This window comes from Dermacentor variabilis, chromosome 1 (assembly GCF_050947875.1).
Source record: "Dermacentor variabilis isolate Ectoservices chromosome 1, ASM5094787v1, whole genome shotgun sequence".
NCBI classification, from domain to species: Eukaryota; Metazoa; Arthropoda; class Arachnida; order Ixodida; family Ixodidae; genus Dermacentor; species Dermacentor variabilis.
The window spans coordinates 218,046,673-218,065,719 of record NC_134568.1 but is presented as its reverse complement, the minus strand read 5'-3'; the positions used below and the strand labels follow the sequence as shown (position 1 = coordinate 218,065,719).

Below are 19,047 nucleotides of genomic sequence, written 5' to 3'. Positions count from 1 at the left end.
TCCAGGTCTCTGAATACCTCCTGTAAACACGTTGTGAATAGCATTGGAGAGATCGTATCTCCCTGCCTGACGCCTTTCTTTATTAGGATTTTGTTGCTTTCTTTATGGAGGACTACGGTGGCTGTGGAGCCGCTATATATGTCTTTCAGTATCTTTACATACGGTTCATCTACACCCTGATTCCATAATGCCTCCACGACTGCTCAGGTTTTGACTGAATTAAACGGTTTCTCGTAATCAATGAAAGCTATATATAAGGGTTGGTTATATTCCGCACATTTCTCTATCACCTGATTGATAGTGTGAATATGGTCTATTGTTGAGTAGCCTTTAGGGAATCCTGCCTGGTCCTTTGGTTGACAGAAGTCTAAGGTGTTCCTGATTCTATTTGCGATTACCTTAGTAAATAGTTTGTAGGCAACTGACAGTAAGCTGATCGGTCCATAATTTTTCAAGTCTTTGGCGTGCCCTTTCTTATGGATTAGGATTATGTTAGCGTTCTTCCAAGATTCCGGTACGCTAGAGGTCATGAGGCATTGCGTATACAGGGTGGCAAGTTTCTCTAGAACAATCTGCCCACCATCCTTCAACAAATCTGCTGTTACCTGATCCTCCCCAGCTGCCTTGCCCCTTTGCATACCTCCCAAGGCTTTCTTTACTTCTTCCGGCGTTACCTGTGGGATTTCGAATTCCTCTAGACTATTCTCTCTTCCGTTATCGTCGTGGATGACTGCGTTAGATGCAACGCAAAGGGTTTTCTTCCGTGCTCGTGAATGACTGTGAAGGGAGGGGTGGAGGGGGAAGGGTAGCGGCTTTCGTGCCTTTCCCACGAAATTGGAGCTCGAGACACGCGGGCAAAAGGCGCGTCTGTCTAGACGGGATGGAGGGAGAGCAGAGGGACAGAGGGAGGCGTCGCTATACGCAGGAAGAAGACGCGGGGCGGCCCGACGACCGAGTCGCCTGGCAGCACAGCCCAGGCCGCCGGTGCGCGGGTGGCGGGCGAGGCGGCCCACTCTTTTCTGTGGCTTGCAGCCATAACTCATTGGAACAGGTCGCCCTCATCACTTTGATTCACGGCTGCGATATTTCAGGGCTGACGCACGCGAAAACTCGGCCACGAAACGTAAAAGAACAGCCTCCGCCGCGCCACGTGAGTCAAAACGCGGACGGGGCCCAAAGAAAAACACGTTGCCCCCACCGAACGAGTGCAGAGGCAGGAGGTCGGGATATGTCTCGCCGGAGACATTAGGAAGCGCCTTCGTATCGTAACTTAAGACTCGCCATCTCTTCTTCTCTGCCTCGGAGCATCAGCCAGCCGCCGCCACACGTACCCCCTCCCCCCCCCCCCCTTCTTCCCTTGCTTCTTCCTGTTTCCTCTGCCTTATGTGGGCGTCGTCGTTTGAGTCCCCGTGCGTTTGTGCGGCGCTCCTCAAGCCTTTAGCGGCGTATCTTGGCTCCATTTTTGCAGTTTGCGTATGACTTAAACGAATTTTTCCTCGCGGTCCTCTTCTGTGTCGGAGGACGGCCGAGGCTGTTTCTCCTCTCTCCACCTCAGACCTCCGCGGTGGCGGCTGCCGTATATTTGTGTTGGCGCAAATACCTCTCAGGAGAATGGGAAGCCCTTTTGCCGCTGCTGCCGTGCGCGTTTATGATGGAAACGGGTTCCCAGGGATCGCTGCCCTGCCAGGTGCTTTGTAACTCGCGCGCCCTCATCCAGGGGCTCCTTCTTCGTGAGCCTACCCTCCCTCCCCCTCTTTAGCCGCCTGTTTCGCCTCTTTCCCGCCATGCTCTCAATTTACTCCGCGGCCTGCACTTTGCCCCCCCCCCCCCCCCGCTTTCTTTCATTTGGCTTTTTTTTTTCTATTTTTACGGCGAAGATTATTTTCCTTGAAAGCCATCCGCCAGTAGAGCAGGTGCGGACCCTGGCTAACGTTCCTCTTGTCCATTGCGTTGGAAAAACGAAAACAAGAACAGAAACCAAGTTCGAACTGTTTCATTTCAGGCGTATCGCTCTTTTCTCCGCAATGTCGTCTTTATGGCGCAAATGCTCGTTAGCGCCTCTTCGCAGCGGCAAGCACTTTTAGCAGTTGAGCCGCCTGCGTTTCGTTTGATTTGTTTGTCCCGTCTTTCGTGCTGTTCGATCTTGATTAGAAAAAAAAGAAACAAGGAAAATCCCAGGCAATGCCTCTCTTTCGTCGATTCAATTACTTCAGTCCCGAACAATAGTCGTTGGTGAACATCACCAGACTGCCAGGATGTATGTTGCTCCGTTGAGGATTGCGCAGCGTACTTTTGCAGAGCTCCCCGTTCCTCGTTTTATCCATAAGGAAGTTATACTAAATTATTTTGGGCTAACGTTCTTGCTTTTTTGTATTAACAAGGTATGGCTATTTTATTTATAAAGTCACTTTCGCGGCAGCCATGGCAGGTTCACCGGTAATGGTGGTCTTCCAGGGTTTTTGCTGAGTCGCTGTTAATTTACACTGAATTTACACAACAACGTTAAACACTAAATATAGGGCCAACAGAGGCATACGTCCTACCTTCGTCTCGTATTTTCTTTGAAATTGATTGTAATTGATATTATCCGTGCAATGAGGTCTTTATTTAAACACGGTGGCCATGCTCAGGCTGCTTGCTTTGTTTTCTTTCTTTCTCTTTCATTTTCCTTAAGGAGTGGTGGGCAGAGGTGGGCAACTGCCCTCATTTTTCGTATTAATCCTTCACCCTCACCACGCAAGTACCGTCCTCACCTCATTCTCACGCTCAAGTTGAAAAATTTGGCCATTCTCCTTCACCCTCGTCCTCACCTATAAAAATTTATTCGCCTTCCCTCACCCTGAAGTTGAAAATGCTACAATCCTTGTCTTACCTGTCGTTTTCTACAACTTCAAATGAACGATTTGTTCGGCCCGCGAGCTTAGTTTACAACACTGATTGTCTAGTGCCATTCCTATTGTCAAAGCGTGCCACACTGCTTTGTTTTAGGCGTTTGATCAAAGGTCCGCAAAATAAACGGAGTTTAGTCAGACTCACTCACAAATTATATTTTTTGCTTAGAGCTCACTCGGACTGAGACTCACCGAAATTCTATTCAGCCAGCGTGACCACTTGGACTCACACTCACCAGAACCATAATCAGCCAGGCTCACTCAGACTCAAACTCAAGAAAATTCTACTCACTCGGGTTCACTCGGACTCACTCAATTAGACCCAGATCTCACAAATTCAGACTTTCTCTTGGATAGAAGGTTTCAATGACAAAAATGCCTTCCTGTCTGCTGGCTAATATATAGCAAAGCAGAGGAATTACAAACGCTAATAACTTAGAAAAGAGTTTGCACGAGAGTCGTTAATATACAAGAAATTTCCTTATTTCTTGTTCATCACCATGTCTTGTAAGAATGTCATACCTTGGCAGTGCTGGATTTATTTCGCCTGAAGATAAAATGGGCAAAAGGGATCTTTACTGAATATCCAAATTCAAAGTTGTTTGTGCATGCGTGCGTGTTTCGCCGTCGGATTACGGCAAAAATGCATGCTGCTGGTCGAGCGCTGCCGATGAGCTAAAGAACGCCCTGCCGCTTTCTCGTCGCCAGTCACGATGCAGGCGACCTTGTTCACGGAAGGCACGCTTGAGAGCAGCACAATACAACTGCGCAAGCGCTCCGTCACGTGGCTTTTTTCATATTTCGCAGGCTTTCTTTGCAACCCGGAAAAAAAAAGGACTACATGAGATGTAACGTCAAGGAAGCAACTCGATCGGTGGTTTCGGAAGGTTTTCCACAAATCTGCGTATCATACTTGGGGTCCTCAGCCAATAATGAAAAAGTTCAGTAATTAAACTTAATTGATTAGTGAGTTACGGTGAAAGCAAAAAATAGTCTGAGTTACTGTAGGCTATTTCGAATAGTATGCATTCGGTTCAATTCGCTTCCGACGTGCCTTTAATTTCTAAATTCTTGGCTGAAGTTATGTGGGACACCCTGTATATATGGAACACGAATGTAGTGCTGAGTGCTGCCATGTTTCTAATAAACTGCTAACGGTGCTTTTTGTGCGGAATGTTTCAAGCTGGTTACGGGGATTTGAAAACAGAGAATTTGTCCCAATTCATTATTATATACTAAGCAACCATGTGTTAATCTATCCAACTATTCTGCTGTGCTTATTCTTGATAACCAGTGCAACTGCTTGGCGTTGTGGAGGTTGAGCTGAAACGCTTAAGGTGAATGTTCACCGTAAATAAAGGCACTCGACTGTCGCCGCTATGCGCGAGCTTAAGAATAAACTAAAAAAGTTTTGGTTGTACACTATATCAGCTCTATTTATGTTATCGACATGTTTTTTTCTTCTTCATATTGATGCTTCCTTTATTTCATACGTCAACAAACGCTATCCGTGCTCGAAATTCCAGGGTGCTTACTTCGAATAAAGGAGTGCGCTGACGGGTGGTGATCAATGAAAAAAGTCGCAGTTTTGCCCGAAATGGGAAGCGTCGATTGCGATAGCAAATTAGTAGACAGCCATAATAAGTAAAGATGGTAGTTTTATCAGCCGTATAAACTTGTAAACACTCACTTACTAACTAAATTAGCAAACATAGTGTCAGCACGCCGAGGCAAACATGCACACATCAAACTCGATGATCGCGGACACTCACTGGGAAAACGCTGGCTTGAGGAAGCGCGACAGCAGCAGCAGCGAGCGAAGTGACCTTCGCGCTGTCTATCGCTTCAACGTAAATTGAGCGGCGAGAACACAGCACACGCAAAGCTACGAGCTGTCAGCCCACCTATACTCTGTCGCCAAAGCAGATTGCTTTCAAGATAAAGACCGCGTGGCCGCGCCATACGCAGTTGCTGCCGAAGTACGACGCCCGCCCCCCCCCTACCTCCCCTCCTCCCAGTTCCTTGCGCGCGACAGAAGACGGCACGCTACCTCGCCGCTTTCCTCCCTTGCGCGCGCGAGATTGAGCCGCGGTCGTCGGCTCACTCTCGCACGCTTTCACTCTCACATGCAGCATACGGCGCGCAGCGACGGTTTTATCACCCTTGGACTTTGTACGGAACCTCACGGTGACGGCAACGGCGACAGCAAGCATTCACCTGGAGTCTCCATATAATTGAATAAAAAAAATAATATCGGACTGACGCCAAAAAGTCACCGTCATTCCTCCCGCTCTCTTAGCCGCGTTCAGTGGCTACAGTTTTCAATATGTTTAACAACAGCTAACATCAACAGCAATTCTGAGTGACATTTCTGAGTGACATTTCTGTACTGCAACAATACGAATTGCCTTTTCTTCATTTAACATCGCATAGTCACCGCACCATCCCTCATCTCATCCTCACCAATACGCTCGAAGGCAATCCTCACCTCACGCTCACCTCACCACGTGAGGGTGAGGCCAGATGAGGGTGAAGAAGACCCCCATGAGGGCTCGCCCTCGCGAGGGCGCCCATGTCTGGTGGCGGCCACGCTGATTTTTTTTCCATGGATTTGTCCGGGGCTGCAAACATGTAGCTGGGCTCGAATCTCAAATAGTTCTTACGCTAGAATTGTTCATAAGACAAAATTCTAGCCAATTCTGATGCTGGGCACAGTATTAGTGAAGGCAACTAGCCAATGCCCAAGAGCACTTCAAAGTGAAAAGTTTTATCAATTCGGCTGACAGTGCTTACGAACTCTGCGGCGTATTGATGCGAACGTAACAATGCAAAAGTTCGGGCGGTACAGGAAATAGACGAGGAATGAAATCACAATAAAGGCGGCAAAGGCTTGAACAGGCCCGACGAATGTTATAGAAATTAGAGGATCCATAGGACTAGAAAAAGAAAAAGAAAAGAAAACGCACCGTCAGGAACATTCGTAATTCCAAACCTGTTTCCCTCCCGTTATCTCCAGTTATCAATGACTGCACAGACAGTTAGGAATCTATGCTGCTTCACCACACTACATTCGGTTCATTTCTTTAGGTTGTGCCGAAGTTTTATTTAAAACTTTTCTTAAGGCCGCTTACTCTTGTTACCTGTCAAGAATTTTCTATTAAGTGCGCTCCACCACCAGTTAAAGAGACACTAAAGGTTAACATTAAGTCAACGTGCACTGTTGAACTATCATCCCAGAAACCTCGAAACGCTTGTTTCATGTGAATAAAAGACTTATCTTAAGAGAAAATGCGTTTTGAAGCGTCCGCGTAACTCTAGCGCAATTCAAGTCGCCCGCCCTCCGATCAAGGTGTGGTGACGTCATGGTCTCATAGTGACGTTGAGCCGTCGGGGAGTAAAACTGCGCCCGCAGACGGCGCTACGGCTTTTCTGCACGAAACGCAAACGCGCGGCCAGAAACAGCCAAGACAGAGCCGACAGCAGCGCGAAAGTGGAACTATGGTGGCTAGCGGAAGGGAAAGCGCGCGACGATAAGCTGGTTCTTTATTTTATGACGCCAAGTTTGACGATCGTTGCAATGGACGACCCTGACATTGGCTCGCGCTGCTGGGCTCGACTTCAGCGATTCAAGCACTGATGAACGCGACCTGCTGCTGCGGGCTCGCGCTGCCGGCGTCGTTGCGTACTACTACTACGGCAACTGTATGCTATCGCTGTACGTATTCGCACATTTGTAGCTTTTTCTTCGTTAAAACCAAATGCCACGCACACCGCTCCGTCTTCGACCTGCAGTTGTTCTTGCGCTTCGGAGAATGCAGGCAAGACCGACGGAACAGCGCTACGGGAAAGCATTGCTTTGAAAGGCACTCCACACGACTTCAGTAAGTCGGCTTTGAACTCGTAATCCTCTGGACGAAAGTGCAGCGAAGTACACTATGCGATTTTACGGCACTTTGCCAACGCGCTGTGGCAGAGGTATAGCACTTCACCACTTCGAACGGAGAGGTTCACTCGTTGGCACGCCGTGATAAGTAACCTTGGATGCGCCACTGCAACTGCCCTTGGCCAAGTTCCCCGGACCGTTCGCGCATCCCACGACATGACATGAACGTGGCATTCTCGCTGCTTGTTCCAAATGCAAGTTTCGCGAGCCAGCAGAACCAGCGCAGCACGACGCGGTAACGAAAGAACTCAAACTCCAAAGCGCGCGCGGCGCAGAGTCAAGCGCGCAGTCAAGCGAAAATGAAACCTTTCGACCACCCATACTACTGAAGGGTAACGCCAAATGTTTTTTCTCAGAATCGAACAGAAGTAGACAAGTAGCATTTTCTTCCGTCCTATAACCTAATGAAATGACCTTTTTAATACGAGTGGTTGAATACTAGTGAAATAAATTATGATGAGGAGTGCCTTCGTCATCGGGCTATAGTACCGGAATGTCGCTGGAGGGTCTCAAATCGTGTCATGCATTTGCCTCAATTTGTCGCTTACCAAAGCTCTGTTCGCGATTATATTGATGCCTTAGACGTTCTAGAGCATTGCTTTATCATTTTAACTTAACTTTATAGTAACATTTAGTGTCCCTTTAAGGTTAAAGAGTCATAGCGAGCGACATCGCTTAACGCCTGTAAATTTTTAAAACGTTAGCTTTGGCATTTTCCGCCTCGTGACGACTCCTTCTTGCGCTGGCGTTTTTTACCTAAGCTATTCGAACGTCTCCCGGGCACCTAAGGCGCTCGCGCATTTCCCCGTCTCCGGCCAAAAACGGCGCAATATCTTTACCTGCCATTCGGCCCTGATCCCAGCAATTTGGGTTTCCCAGCATGCGGGCATTCTTCGTTTTGTTTCTCTGCCGCGCTCGCGTGCCCATCGTCGTAAAACATCATTCGTCCGAGAAAGCAAGAGTGAAGCGAATGCAGGTATGCACGGAAAAAGTAATAATAAAGAGCGAGTGCATTGAATGATAACAAATCGGAAATTTGGTTGCCAAATGTCTTTCCCACGAAACTGGTCGCCTTTATTTGGCAAGAAAATGAAACAGGAACAAAAAACAGCGAACGCAATGTCGGGAGACCCAGCGCGAAGCGAAGCGCTTTTCAAATCCCACCTGGACCAAACAAAAGGGCACATACATCACGTAAACGGCCCTGGAAGATCGAAAAGGGAAAGGAAAGAAAAACGAGTATTTGCTCACTGCGTCTGGCGGGGTCCGCCCTTGGACAGGGGAGAGACTGAAGGCGTTTTCTTACTGGGCTACCGTCACAATTTGTTGCCGCGACTCCCGATCTGTGTGTTTGCGTGGGCTCGGGCCCAACGCCGAGACTCTTATGTATCGCCGAATACGCGCTCGTTTGAAAAACCGAGCACTGAACTTAGCATTTCCCAGTCCCGTAGAACATCACTCGGGCGCGCTGCTGGGCTCCTAAATTTTGTTTGATGTCGTTTTTGTTTCTCTATTTCCTATGCATCCTTTTAAAAACTCTCTCTCTCTCTCTCTCTCTCTCTCTCTCTCTCTCTCTCTCACACACACACACACACACACACACACACACACACACACACACACACACACACACACACACACACACACACACACACACACACACACACACTTTCAGTCGAATGCACTCCGAATTCAGTCCTCCAAATCAGAGCGCGCCTACTTTGCATCTGCATAACATGAATCGCGCTTTTGGGTGCCTAATTTTTCTGCCTCTGACTCTCTCACCCGGCAAGCGCCTTCAACCTTCGCAACGATCACGAAAGCCAATGTGCGCAGCTAAAAGCAGTGCGCAGGAACGCGCAGAAGCATGCACACGCAAAGCGTGTTCAATCATTGCAAGCGTTTCGTACACTAGTGTCAAAAGCCGCTATGACACAGACAATAAGTATGTATGAATTACTTAGTTTTCTCATTGCTTGCACCACTTTAGGTGTTGTGAAAGACAAGATCATGATAGTTTCTCTTATCTTCATAAAAGTGAAATGCTGCAAACTAGCGTTCGCAGCATTGCACAAGCGGTCTCATATTCGACTCACACCGCCATCATGCTGCAGGTCCTCAGGCAACGTAAAAGTTGGCCCAGCGCTTGAAGTTCCAACCCTGCTAACTGATTTCTTTAACAGCAACTCGGGAGCAAAATGCACAAATGTGTTGTCCCGAGCGTTGTGCGTGAGTCCATACGCGAGAAACGTCTCGATGTTTCTCGAGCTAGCTCTCTGTCTCCCTCCCTTTAAATCATATTCAGCCCAGATTTTCTATTTGCTCATCTCTGACAAGCGCAGCACGTACTTAGAGTTTCTACTACATCTGTATTTAAAATGAATTTGAACACAGGATTTTCGTGAACACAAAAGACAGACAACTCGCTACATCAATGACACATGCAGTTATACGCAAGCATGCCATCAATAGTAGTAGGCCGCTTAAGAAAGTTCTTGTGGCTTCTTAAGAAAAGACTTTCCTATAAAAATTAGAGATGGCGGTGTTGTTGACATCCTTAGGCGGTATTTCTATATATATTTGCAGCTTAGGCGCACATGGTTCCTTGATGTCACACTAACGTAAACTGAAGGCTATACTTTAGGCATGCACTCCAAAAATATCCGCTAGGAGAAACAAGGAAAACTCAACTTTGACAGGAGCTGCAGGCAAAGAATACTCGCAAAGCTCATTAACTATAACCTCAGTTGTGAAATCCTGCAAGTATTGCGTAGCAGCCCACGTGAGTGAGCGCGTGCATGACGATTGATTAAAGGAGTCATACAGGTAATAGCTGCCGCATGCAAACGGCAAAAACCTCCCGTAAGTTAGTGCCGTCTGCAAGTGGTCATCGCCCCGGCGATAGTCGAACGCTGGTCGCCGCCGCGAGTGGCGGGTGCCCCACGTGAGAACACCAGCCAATGAGGAACTTCTCTTACGTATATGTGAGACGTCTTCTGAATACGGTCCCAGACCTTCGTAACGTTTTGTGGATAAGCTTGCCTTAGAATGCACACGAGTGGGTCACCGAAGAGAAAAACTCTCACTGGCCGCCAGCAGTGACAGAATTCCATTGTTGGCACTTTCCACAGGCGCACCAACGAAAAGGAGTGTGACAAATGTTCATGATGGTTATAATACGTGGGTGGTTGAATATGCCGCTGGTGCTGTACGAGCTGCCCCAGGCGCACACATATATCTCGGGCGTTGTGTGCACTGTAACGAGAAGAGAAAGCCGGAGAGAGAATTGGCTGCTGCAGGGGGTGAGGCGTTGAGGGACCCATTTCATACCCCGTCGTAACTTAATATAAGCCGAGGGGAAAAAGGACTAGCTTGCACCGGGCATAAACTTGCGGCAAGGAGGCCAAATATGAATCAAGTGAGCTATCTTGGAAGAGCGGAAATGAGAACTATGAGCTCGCACCCGTTTCAGTCGGCGTTTTATATTATATGATATGGGGTGAAAAAAAAATTCCCTCTTGATATTAATCGGTATGCACGGAAAGTTACGCTGCCTAGTCAAGAAGCGGCTCCTCGTAGATAATTTCTTTAGAAAGCACACTTTACTACCGAGTGTGACGAGAAAACTTCGCCGTATGGTACTATACGGCAGCAACCGTGCGTACTTCAATGACTCATGCAAACGACCGACAGTGAGTAACAGGTAGAAAGTGAAATCCCAGTGCGAACGATTGCGACAACAATGTATTGCGTTCGGGAAATGACTCAGAACTATGACTCCTGTGGGAATGTCGCACCACGCTAAATAGTTTTGGTGAAACAGCCTATCAGTGAGATCTTCTGCGCGGTTCTCGATGCTTGTTTTGAACGCGGCAGTATTCTATGGTTGCGGAGTGTGAATGTTGAGCCTGTGTTGATGATCCCGTTTACAACCGTGCACGGAAAATGTAAACAAGCAACACAAATTGAATAAAGAAAAGGAGCAAATGGTGGTGCCTGTTGGGATCGAACTTAATAATTCAGAGTGCGAAAACCAATGTTCTCGCACTCTGCGCAGTTTGTCAAGCGCAGTCTCTCTTTTGGTTTTTACTACGCAAGAGGTTTATGTATGTACCCTCGTGTCCAAGAGTAACGGAAACCCCGGACCCTTCCCTACCTTCATTTTTTTTTACCTTCATAGTTGCATCGGCTAGCAAAGATGTTTTTTTCTACTTGATATAATTCAGGAGTGTGATTATAGGATTTAAACAATGATTAAGGGTATTTATTCCAGTCACACCCAATCGCATTTTGAAACCAGCGGCAGTTTCGCCCGAAAGGCGAAGCATCGATTGCGATAGAAAATTCGTGGACAGCTATAAGAAGTAACGATAGTAGTTTTATCATCCGTAAAAACTTGTAAACATAGGCATACTAAGTTAACGAGCATGCATGCTTGTTAGTTTAGTTTGTGTCACGCGCGTACGAACACATATGAACACATCTCACTCGGTGACCGCGGAAGTTCGTTGTCAAAACGCTGCCGTGAGGAAGCGCGGCAGCAGCAGCGAGCGAATTGACCTTCGTGCGGCCGCTCGCGTCAACGCGAACTACGCCGTGAAACACAGCGCAGTGCGTACCCTGTATCCGTCGTAGATGGCGTTCAAGATACAGCGGCCTGGGCGGGCGCGAGCGCGGCCAGGAGTGACCCAGGGTAGAACACCCCCCTCCCTCTCTCCCCTCCCACCGAAGCCTTGCGCGCGACGGAAGGCGGCGCGCTTCCTCCCTGCTTTCTGTTGTTGCGTGCCAGAGGTTGAGCCGCAATCGCCGGCTCACCCTCGCTCGCCTTCACTCGCACATACAGCATACGGCGCTCGGCGACAATTTTTCCGCCCTTGGACTTTGTACGGAACCTCATGGCGACGCCAATGGCAGAAATGCGCCTGGAGTCTGCATATGATAGCTATTGCAATAAAAATGCTGGGGTGTCTGTCACTTTTGTACTCATGTGTACATTGGAATAAAAGTGCAGCATGCGCCAGGTTTTTTACGAAGTGCGGAATCGGGGAAAATAAGAAGCTATGTATTTCCGCAGCTTGGACACGCGACCTGGTATTCGGACTTCAAGTCTGAACAAGACAGTGTTGTACGGTCTTAATGATTAGAGTGACAAAGTGCTCGGAAACCCAAACTTTCCTTTACGTCTTCTACTTTTCCTTTCCGTCTCTCTTTCTCTCTGTCTCTAGTGGAGAAGAAAGTTTCCCATGATCATTAGCAGATGAGAATCGGGAAGGAGGGGGTGAAGGAGGCGGTGTTAGTGAATCTTATGAAGTGGCTTTGCGGTTGCGATCAATTCCATAATTTTACTTTACCCACCGTGGTTGCTCAGTGGCTATGGTGTTCGGCTGCTGAGCACGAGGTCGCGGGATCGAATCCCGGCCACAGCGGCCGCATTTCGATGGGGGCGAAATGCGAAAATACCCGTGTACTTAGATTTAGGTGCACGTTAAAGATCCCCAGGTGGTCGAAATTTCCGGAGTCCTCCACTACGGCGTACCTCATAATCAGAAAGTGGTTTTGGCACGTTAAACCCCATAATTTAATCTTTTTAATAATTTTACTTTCGATACTCAATGTTTTCGTCTCCCATGTCTTTTATCTAATCATAAAAAGTAAAGCAAAAAGTGAATGCCTGAGGCCAAGGTGATTCTGAGACCCACATCCAGCCATTATTGCTTAGTAGGCTTGCAGAGCGCTAGCATTGCAGAAACATTGAAAGACTTGCAATGTTTTTGCTATCCGGGACTGATTGCGCTATAGACGTGTTAATGTAACGCACGCCGGTTTCAACAGGCCGTTCTCCGACCATAGAGCGATGTCAGCTACGCCCGCTGTCGGCTTCTCGATCACTGTGAAGACTACGGCTTAGGCAAAGAGGAGGCCTTCGTTACCTCTGTTAGTTGTCCGCCTCAGGCATCGCAAAATTGTTTCGTGACGTCGCCGAAATCGCGACGCTTTGGTCGACAAACGAAAAGACTCAAAGACAGTCAGTGCGAGAGTCGTTTGAAGCGTTTTGCGCGGCCGCGACATAACGGTGCAAGGAGTCGCGCGAGCGATATTCATCCCGGAAACACAACAACGCAATGGGCGCGTGCAGACAAGGCAAAGAGGAGGAGCGCCGGGACAGCGACGAGGAGGCAAAATCCCAGGAAGCCCGAAGCCGCCCTGTTGCGCGGCCGATCACTCTTGGGACGTCTTCATACGCCGCAGCCATTGAGGCCACTCGCGGCCGCTGATATATCACGCTGATATTGCGCCGCCAACAGCTCGCGCGCGTGCAGCCGCCCTTTCCGTGCATCGCTGTTGCCGGAGGAGGGATGACAGCAGGGTGGGGGGATGACGCATCGGAGGTCCGTCCGAGTGCGCGGCCTTTCAGGCCGCCGCCGACCACGGGGCCCCGAGATGAATGGTGTAGCGCGAATACCACAAGCGAGCAAGATCGAGAGATGCACCGCCGCGGTGGTGGGTTTAGTTCCGCGCGAGTAAAAGTGCGCCCGAGCTTCTGCTGCCGCGCGCCGCCCGAGGACAGGAGCGCGGCGGCCTCCAATAATGCCGCCGGCGCCGACGACTCTTCTGTGACATTCATCACGCTGAATAGGAGTTGGCCCATGCGGACAAAACTCCTTGGCCGTCTCCCCCAATGCGGTCCACGGCGCTGCTGCTGCTTTTGTTTTCGGTCCCCTCTAGCCCGCTCGTCTTATCTCGCCGGTGGACGGACGACGCGCAGACAGCGGCGATTGCCGTTGGTTGCTTAATCTCCTCCCTTACGCTCATCGCGGACGGCGCGGGGCATCTTGACCCGATGCGCGCTTTGTCTTTGCTTGTTTCCCCGTTTCTGCCCTCTTTTCACAAATAACGGCACCGCAATCAGTGATATATAGGCGTCCTATATGGCTGCGGAGAAGCCTATTACTGGTGCGCGCAATATGACTCCCATAGAGATCCCGTCGCTATCGCGCAGCCGCGCTCTCGTGGAGTGATTTATAAGTTCTCTCGCTTCACAACTGACCAACTCGCTCGAGTATTGGCGTGGAATCCCGAGAAATGCCAGCCAGGAAGACTTTAGTTAGAGTCGTACGCGGGGTCACTCCCGTTTCCCTCGATCGCGCGCAATACTTGGAGCATGTATATTTAAAACGTGTCCCTTCATTACTACTTACTTCCAGAACCCCACGAGCGAACCAAATGCCATGAGCGTAAAGCGCACCTTGAATTCTTTACCTTATACAAGCCTGCGCGCCAAGGAGCTCGCTCTTAAGATAGTAACCTTGCTCCGGAGGCCCCCACTATACGGAGCGCCTCATAATGAAATAGCAGAAAGTAAAACCCCGGAATTTTAAGACTGCAACCTGCGTGAAAGCGAACATTTTCACATTTGAGCGTAGCAAGCTTGCTGCTGCCTTAGGCAAATGTAAACAGCTGTCTGGATTTTGCTATTGCCGGTCAGGTTGGTTCTTTCTGCGGTGCATTGTGCCTGGCGCAGCAATGTCTTAGTGCGACGGGAATTAGGAGTTTGAAACTAAGTTTGTTGTGTCTCTCAATCTCGTCAGACCGTCGTCGTCGACCTCCTCTTCCTCAGCCTTACAGTATCAAAATGTATGTCGAAAATAAAAACACAACTTGGCCCAGTAAAGCACTACAGGTAATCGAACTGACGCCCCTGCGGCAATACGCTTTGAAAACCGAATGTGCTCGCCACTGACCGTTCCATTCAATTCGATTATTTATTTCGTCTACACCGTCTTGCAATTATCTTACACTATCAAGCGTATTTTGCATGGTTATTCTCCTTAGCACTAACCCTACCAAATTTGTGTCTTAGAGAAATTTTTTGCTACCTGTAATACGGACTAATTATGGTCGATATGCCGCATATGTTTCCACTTTATCTATTTGGAACGCTTTACCATCTCATATTAAACGTTGTTCATCGCTTGGTACATTCATTTCTTTATTCTCTTAATAACTTATGAAGTTTCACAATTATCCTTTTAGAATATTGTTCATTTTCTATAGTTATCGTATTTCTTGCCTGTTTTGAAGTAAATTTTCTTCTTTAGTACAAGTAAGTTTATTCAGTTTCAGTTTCAATTTCAGTATGGCTAGGTACCATTTTGGTGTCAGCGGCTAGGTGACATTTTAATGCTGTTTTAGCAATGACTCTGTTTGTAACCTTTAAACATTTTAGCTATTACACGACCTGTAGCCTTGTGCCCTCCGGACCGGCTTCTGTATATTCGTTTCTATGCGGTTTTCTGCTATGAACCTTCATATATACACGACAGCCGAGGAGCCCCCGTTAAAAGTTATCTCTCGATAGTTTGAAAGAGCCTGTCGTGGTCAGCTGAAACCGGGGTCACCTGGCGGTGGCTGCATCACGCCATAGATCAGGCAAAATATAAAAGAAATCAACAAACTAACATTCTCACTGTGTTTAATAACCCAAACCACACTCCGAGAACAAGACTCGCGCTTGGAAATATGTGGCACGTTTTGTGCGCCACGCATACTCTGAGAGTGGTGGCGTACTTGCGCTTATTTCGGAGACCGCAGCAGGACTTCAGCATATAGCGGGCGAAGACGACATTATGTCGACGGGATGCCCGAGTTGGTGCTCTAGAGGAACGTGGACGGCCATGGTTTCAGCCTTCAGCTGTGAAAAGGTGTTTTCGTTAGGCGTTTTAAACGCGCCGGCATTTTTGTACAATCCCCTGAATGGGTATCGCATCGCCTGACGTTAGTGACCCGTCAGATTAGCGTCTTTACAGAATTTTTTTTTCATGAAAAAGAGAGAGAAAATGAAAGAAAAAGGGGAAAAGGACTAAGGGAGAGACTGAAACCACCCAAAGCAAACTTCGAAGCTCGCAAACATAGTGATATGTGTTGAAAGCGACGAGCATTGAGAGGGACTAAAATACTGGCTTCCAAACCTATAGAAACCGAGAGCTTCAATCTCAGTGGCGGGCGCATTACCGCATTATGAACATCACGGCGATGCCCGCATCGTGGGAACAAACTGTGCATAAGCGGAATCCTTTTTTCTTTTTTTTTTGTGCGTGCGCATGGCTTGTTTCAAACTGCACACATTGTTGATAAGTGCTAGATAATACAATCAGCGTCAGTTGAGGCTTAGTGCCGAGCCCAGTGAACCAACAAAATATTAATGCGAGGTGTAATATACATTCATGTGTGGATATGTATTAAAATAATTATTACGTTAGCTCTTCTGCATCCGTGCAGATTTTCTTTGCCGATTGCATGTCCTGGATGCTTGGTATGTATACTAGACAGTTGGTGTTCTCAATTTCAGGAGAATCCGCGGAAGCTGGACTCGGGATCTGTGGTTGGATCCTCACCGTTCTGTCGTTCGTGATTGTCGTGGCCACCTTTCCCTTCTCATTGCTTTTTTGCATCAAGGTGAGCGCACCTTTACCTTATTTTGCTGTTTAGGATTTTTTATTTCATGCTCTGAACGTCTGTGCTGGAAAACTTTATTGGAAACTACAATAAAGTTTCAACTCGTTAAAGAAAGAAAATTCAAACTCACAAGAAACTGTGGGATTAGAACTCGCCGCTTTCTGCAGATAAGGCCGCAAACATCTGTTCCGGATCCTCAAACCAGTAGTGGCCAGGAGTGCAGGGAGGTAGAGGGCACTGTTGCTTGAGGACACATAGGGAGTTTCGAAATGCCATAGGGACACCTTCACATATCAAGCGACACAGGCGGTGCAGATTGAATGTAGCCGCCGCTTTCATATTGTGAGTAGTTGCACGAGTCATTCCCGCTGTGACGCCATGTACCATAGGCACCGACTACGGGGGAACTCTCCGGAGGGGGCTGAAGCTCCCCCCCTCCCCCACCTAAAGTGTCATTGTCAGAGTTTTGTCACCCACATCATCTGAGGTTTCGGATGAGTTCCCTCGACTTTTTCGCTTAAAATTTTATTGTGGCTAATAGCTTGCTGCTTCATTGTTGGCGCGGACGTGCACGGCTTTTAATTCATACTTTCGCGTTTTTTTCTACAAATCCTGGCAATAGGAGGACAAGCATCAGCGGCGGCTGCCTCATCCGTATTTTCTCACTTCAACATTGCTTTTAAATTTCCGCTGTAGACACCATGCACATAACAATATATTTAAATATATGCACAGGATAAAGTTTATTATTTTCTTCAAAGAGAAGGAGGTAGCCAATTAACAATTATATATAAAGGCATGCATAGCCTATGCTTATAGAATTAATCTGTCGCTGTATGTTCACCTCGCTTATGATTGCTTTGCGTGCTTTTTTTTTACCCTGGAAAGAGCCTGCGGACTTCAGTCACCCTCTCGGCAGAGTCTTTTATCAACGGTGTCTGAAATGCACGTGAATAATATGTGTCTTAGTATTGCTTCTCTTTTCAGTAAGCATTGCTAACGACTCATGAAAAAAAAAATACTTCTAATAATTTACCACGTTTATTAGGAATGGAAACATCGTCGCAAGTGCCTCGAGCGGCCATTCGCGTGGCAATTTTGCGTGCATTTGCGGGCTTTTCCACGCTGGGAAAAATACTTCTATGCAGCACGTATCGAGCAACAGAAAGCTGTATCGAGAGTTTTTCGTGTTGCTCTACAACGTTCTCATTGACACTTTTAATCTCATTGTAATATTTGAGAACTGGGTTAATTAATTAAGACTAATTATCTAATTACGCGGATTGAAAAAAAATAATCTCACTACCTCCAAGCGACGGCAAACAACATTACCTCAGTTCTGTCCAGCCCCGTGGCATCTGCACATTTTTAATGTTTGGCTCAAGTTACGTGGCACATCTTGTAAAGCGCCTACACTCCTCCAGCTGGCTGCTCGAACTTTTTTTCTTCTTTTCTTCGCTGACGTATGTCCATTGGCGTCGACCAACTGAACTTGCGCAGCGCAAAATATCAGCAGATAACTAATTACTGCGTCATTTTTCAACGATGGATTTTTGTTTGGGTTTTCAAAAGAACGGGCCCCAACGCGAAGTCACATAACAGTAGCGCTACCATCGAGGCACGCATCAGGCCGCACGGCGACCAGCTGTTCAAACCGATGCTGTTCGCGCGAAATATGTCGCAGAAACCAGCTCAACGTGAAGTTGTGTAGTGCTTAAACCAGAGAAACCTATGTCGTATGGAGTGAGTAATGCTGATAGTTAGTGAAATGCATCAGCACATAATACGTAATTAGGTCAGCACGAAAACTACGCCTTCAGAATTTTCGAGCACTCTCCTTTTCACTTTGTAACGGACGCAATGCATTGTTCTTCTCTTCTTTGCAAATTGCAGGTCGTCCAGGAGTACGAACGCGCTGTTATTTTCCGTTTGGGAAGACTCCTGCAAGGGGGATCGAAAGGGCCCGGTAAGGAAACACACTTCTGCTTGTCACGTCTCGCTTTGCGACTATCTCCTAACTTAACGAATACAGCAATGTCTGAAACAAGCAGCAATTACGACACGTGTCTGGCCGTCAGGCGCTCGCCTGCCTCTATTGAAGAAGCAAACCATGCCCCGCACTTCGGGGCATGGGGCTTCTTCAATAAGAACACACACCGATGCTGGCTGCTTTACCTTGTCTTACCTGCGACCGTTTTCCCATTTGCCAGCGGCTATGTGTGTTCAGACCAGTGCTTCCTCTTGCAGGTATCTTTTTCATTCTCCCCTGCATCGAAAACTACACCAAGGTTGATCTCAGGACGCTAACCTTTGATGTTCCACCCCAAGAGGTAAGATTTTCTGCGTTGGAAGTGTACATATAGCTATGCTGCTCAAGAAAAATAAAACGCAATGCCAGCTTACGAGTCGGTAATTCCGGAATTGGTAGGTTTGCACTCAATCACGTGCGTATGTACATTCCGATTTTTAAAGTGCTTCACCAAGTATGTAAGTATGTATGACTAATAAAAATCGGGCGCCTCGGTTAGGTCCCTCTCTTCTCGTTTACCAAGTATGTTGTAATTTGTGTAGCTCTTCACTTTTGAGATAGAGAAGCGCTCTCTCTAAATATGTGACTAACGCAAGATCCACTGCAGTCGAATGTTAAGCATAAATGGGAGAGGCGCATGAACGGGCCTTCCGCTGCATACCCTGCTCCGAACAGGCTTGTCTGTGCCAGTATCTCTAAATCTTGCTAAAGGAAGGAAGTTCAGCAAT

The 19,047-nt window shown here is 47.7% G+C and overlaps 1 protein-coding gene across 3 annotated transcripts in view; it reads left to right on the top strand.

Moving 5' to 3' along the window:
• Nucleotides 1–19,047, top strand: part of LOC142557214 (band 7 protein AGAP004871-like) — a 370,091-nt gene that overhangs the window by 302,387 nt on the left and 48,657 nt on the right. For all 3 annotated transcript variants that reach the window (XM_075668920.1, XM_075668928.1, XM_075668911.1), the window contains 3 exons: nt 16,184–16,290; nt 18,184–18,256; nt 18,538–18,620. In XM_075668920.1, the coding sequence (XP_075525035.1) occupies nt 16,184–16,290; nt 18,184–18,256; nt 18,538–18,620 (263 nt within the window). The remainder of the gene's footprint in view (nt 1–16,183; nt 16,291–18,183; nt 18,257–18,537; nt 18,621–19,047) is intronic.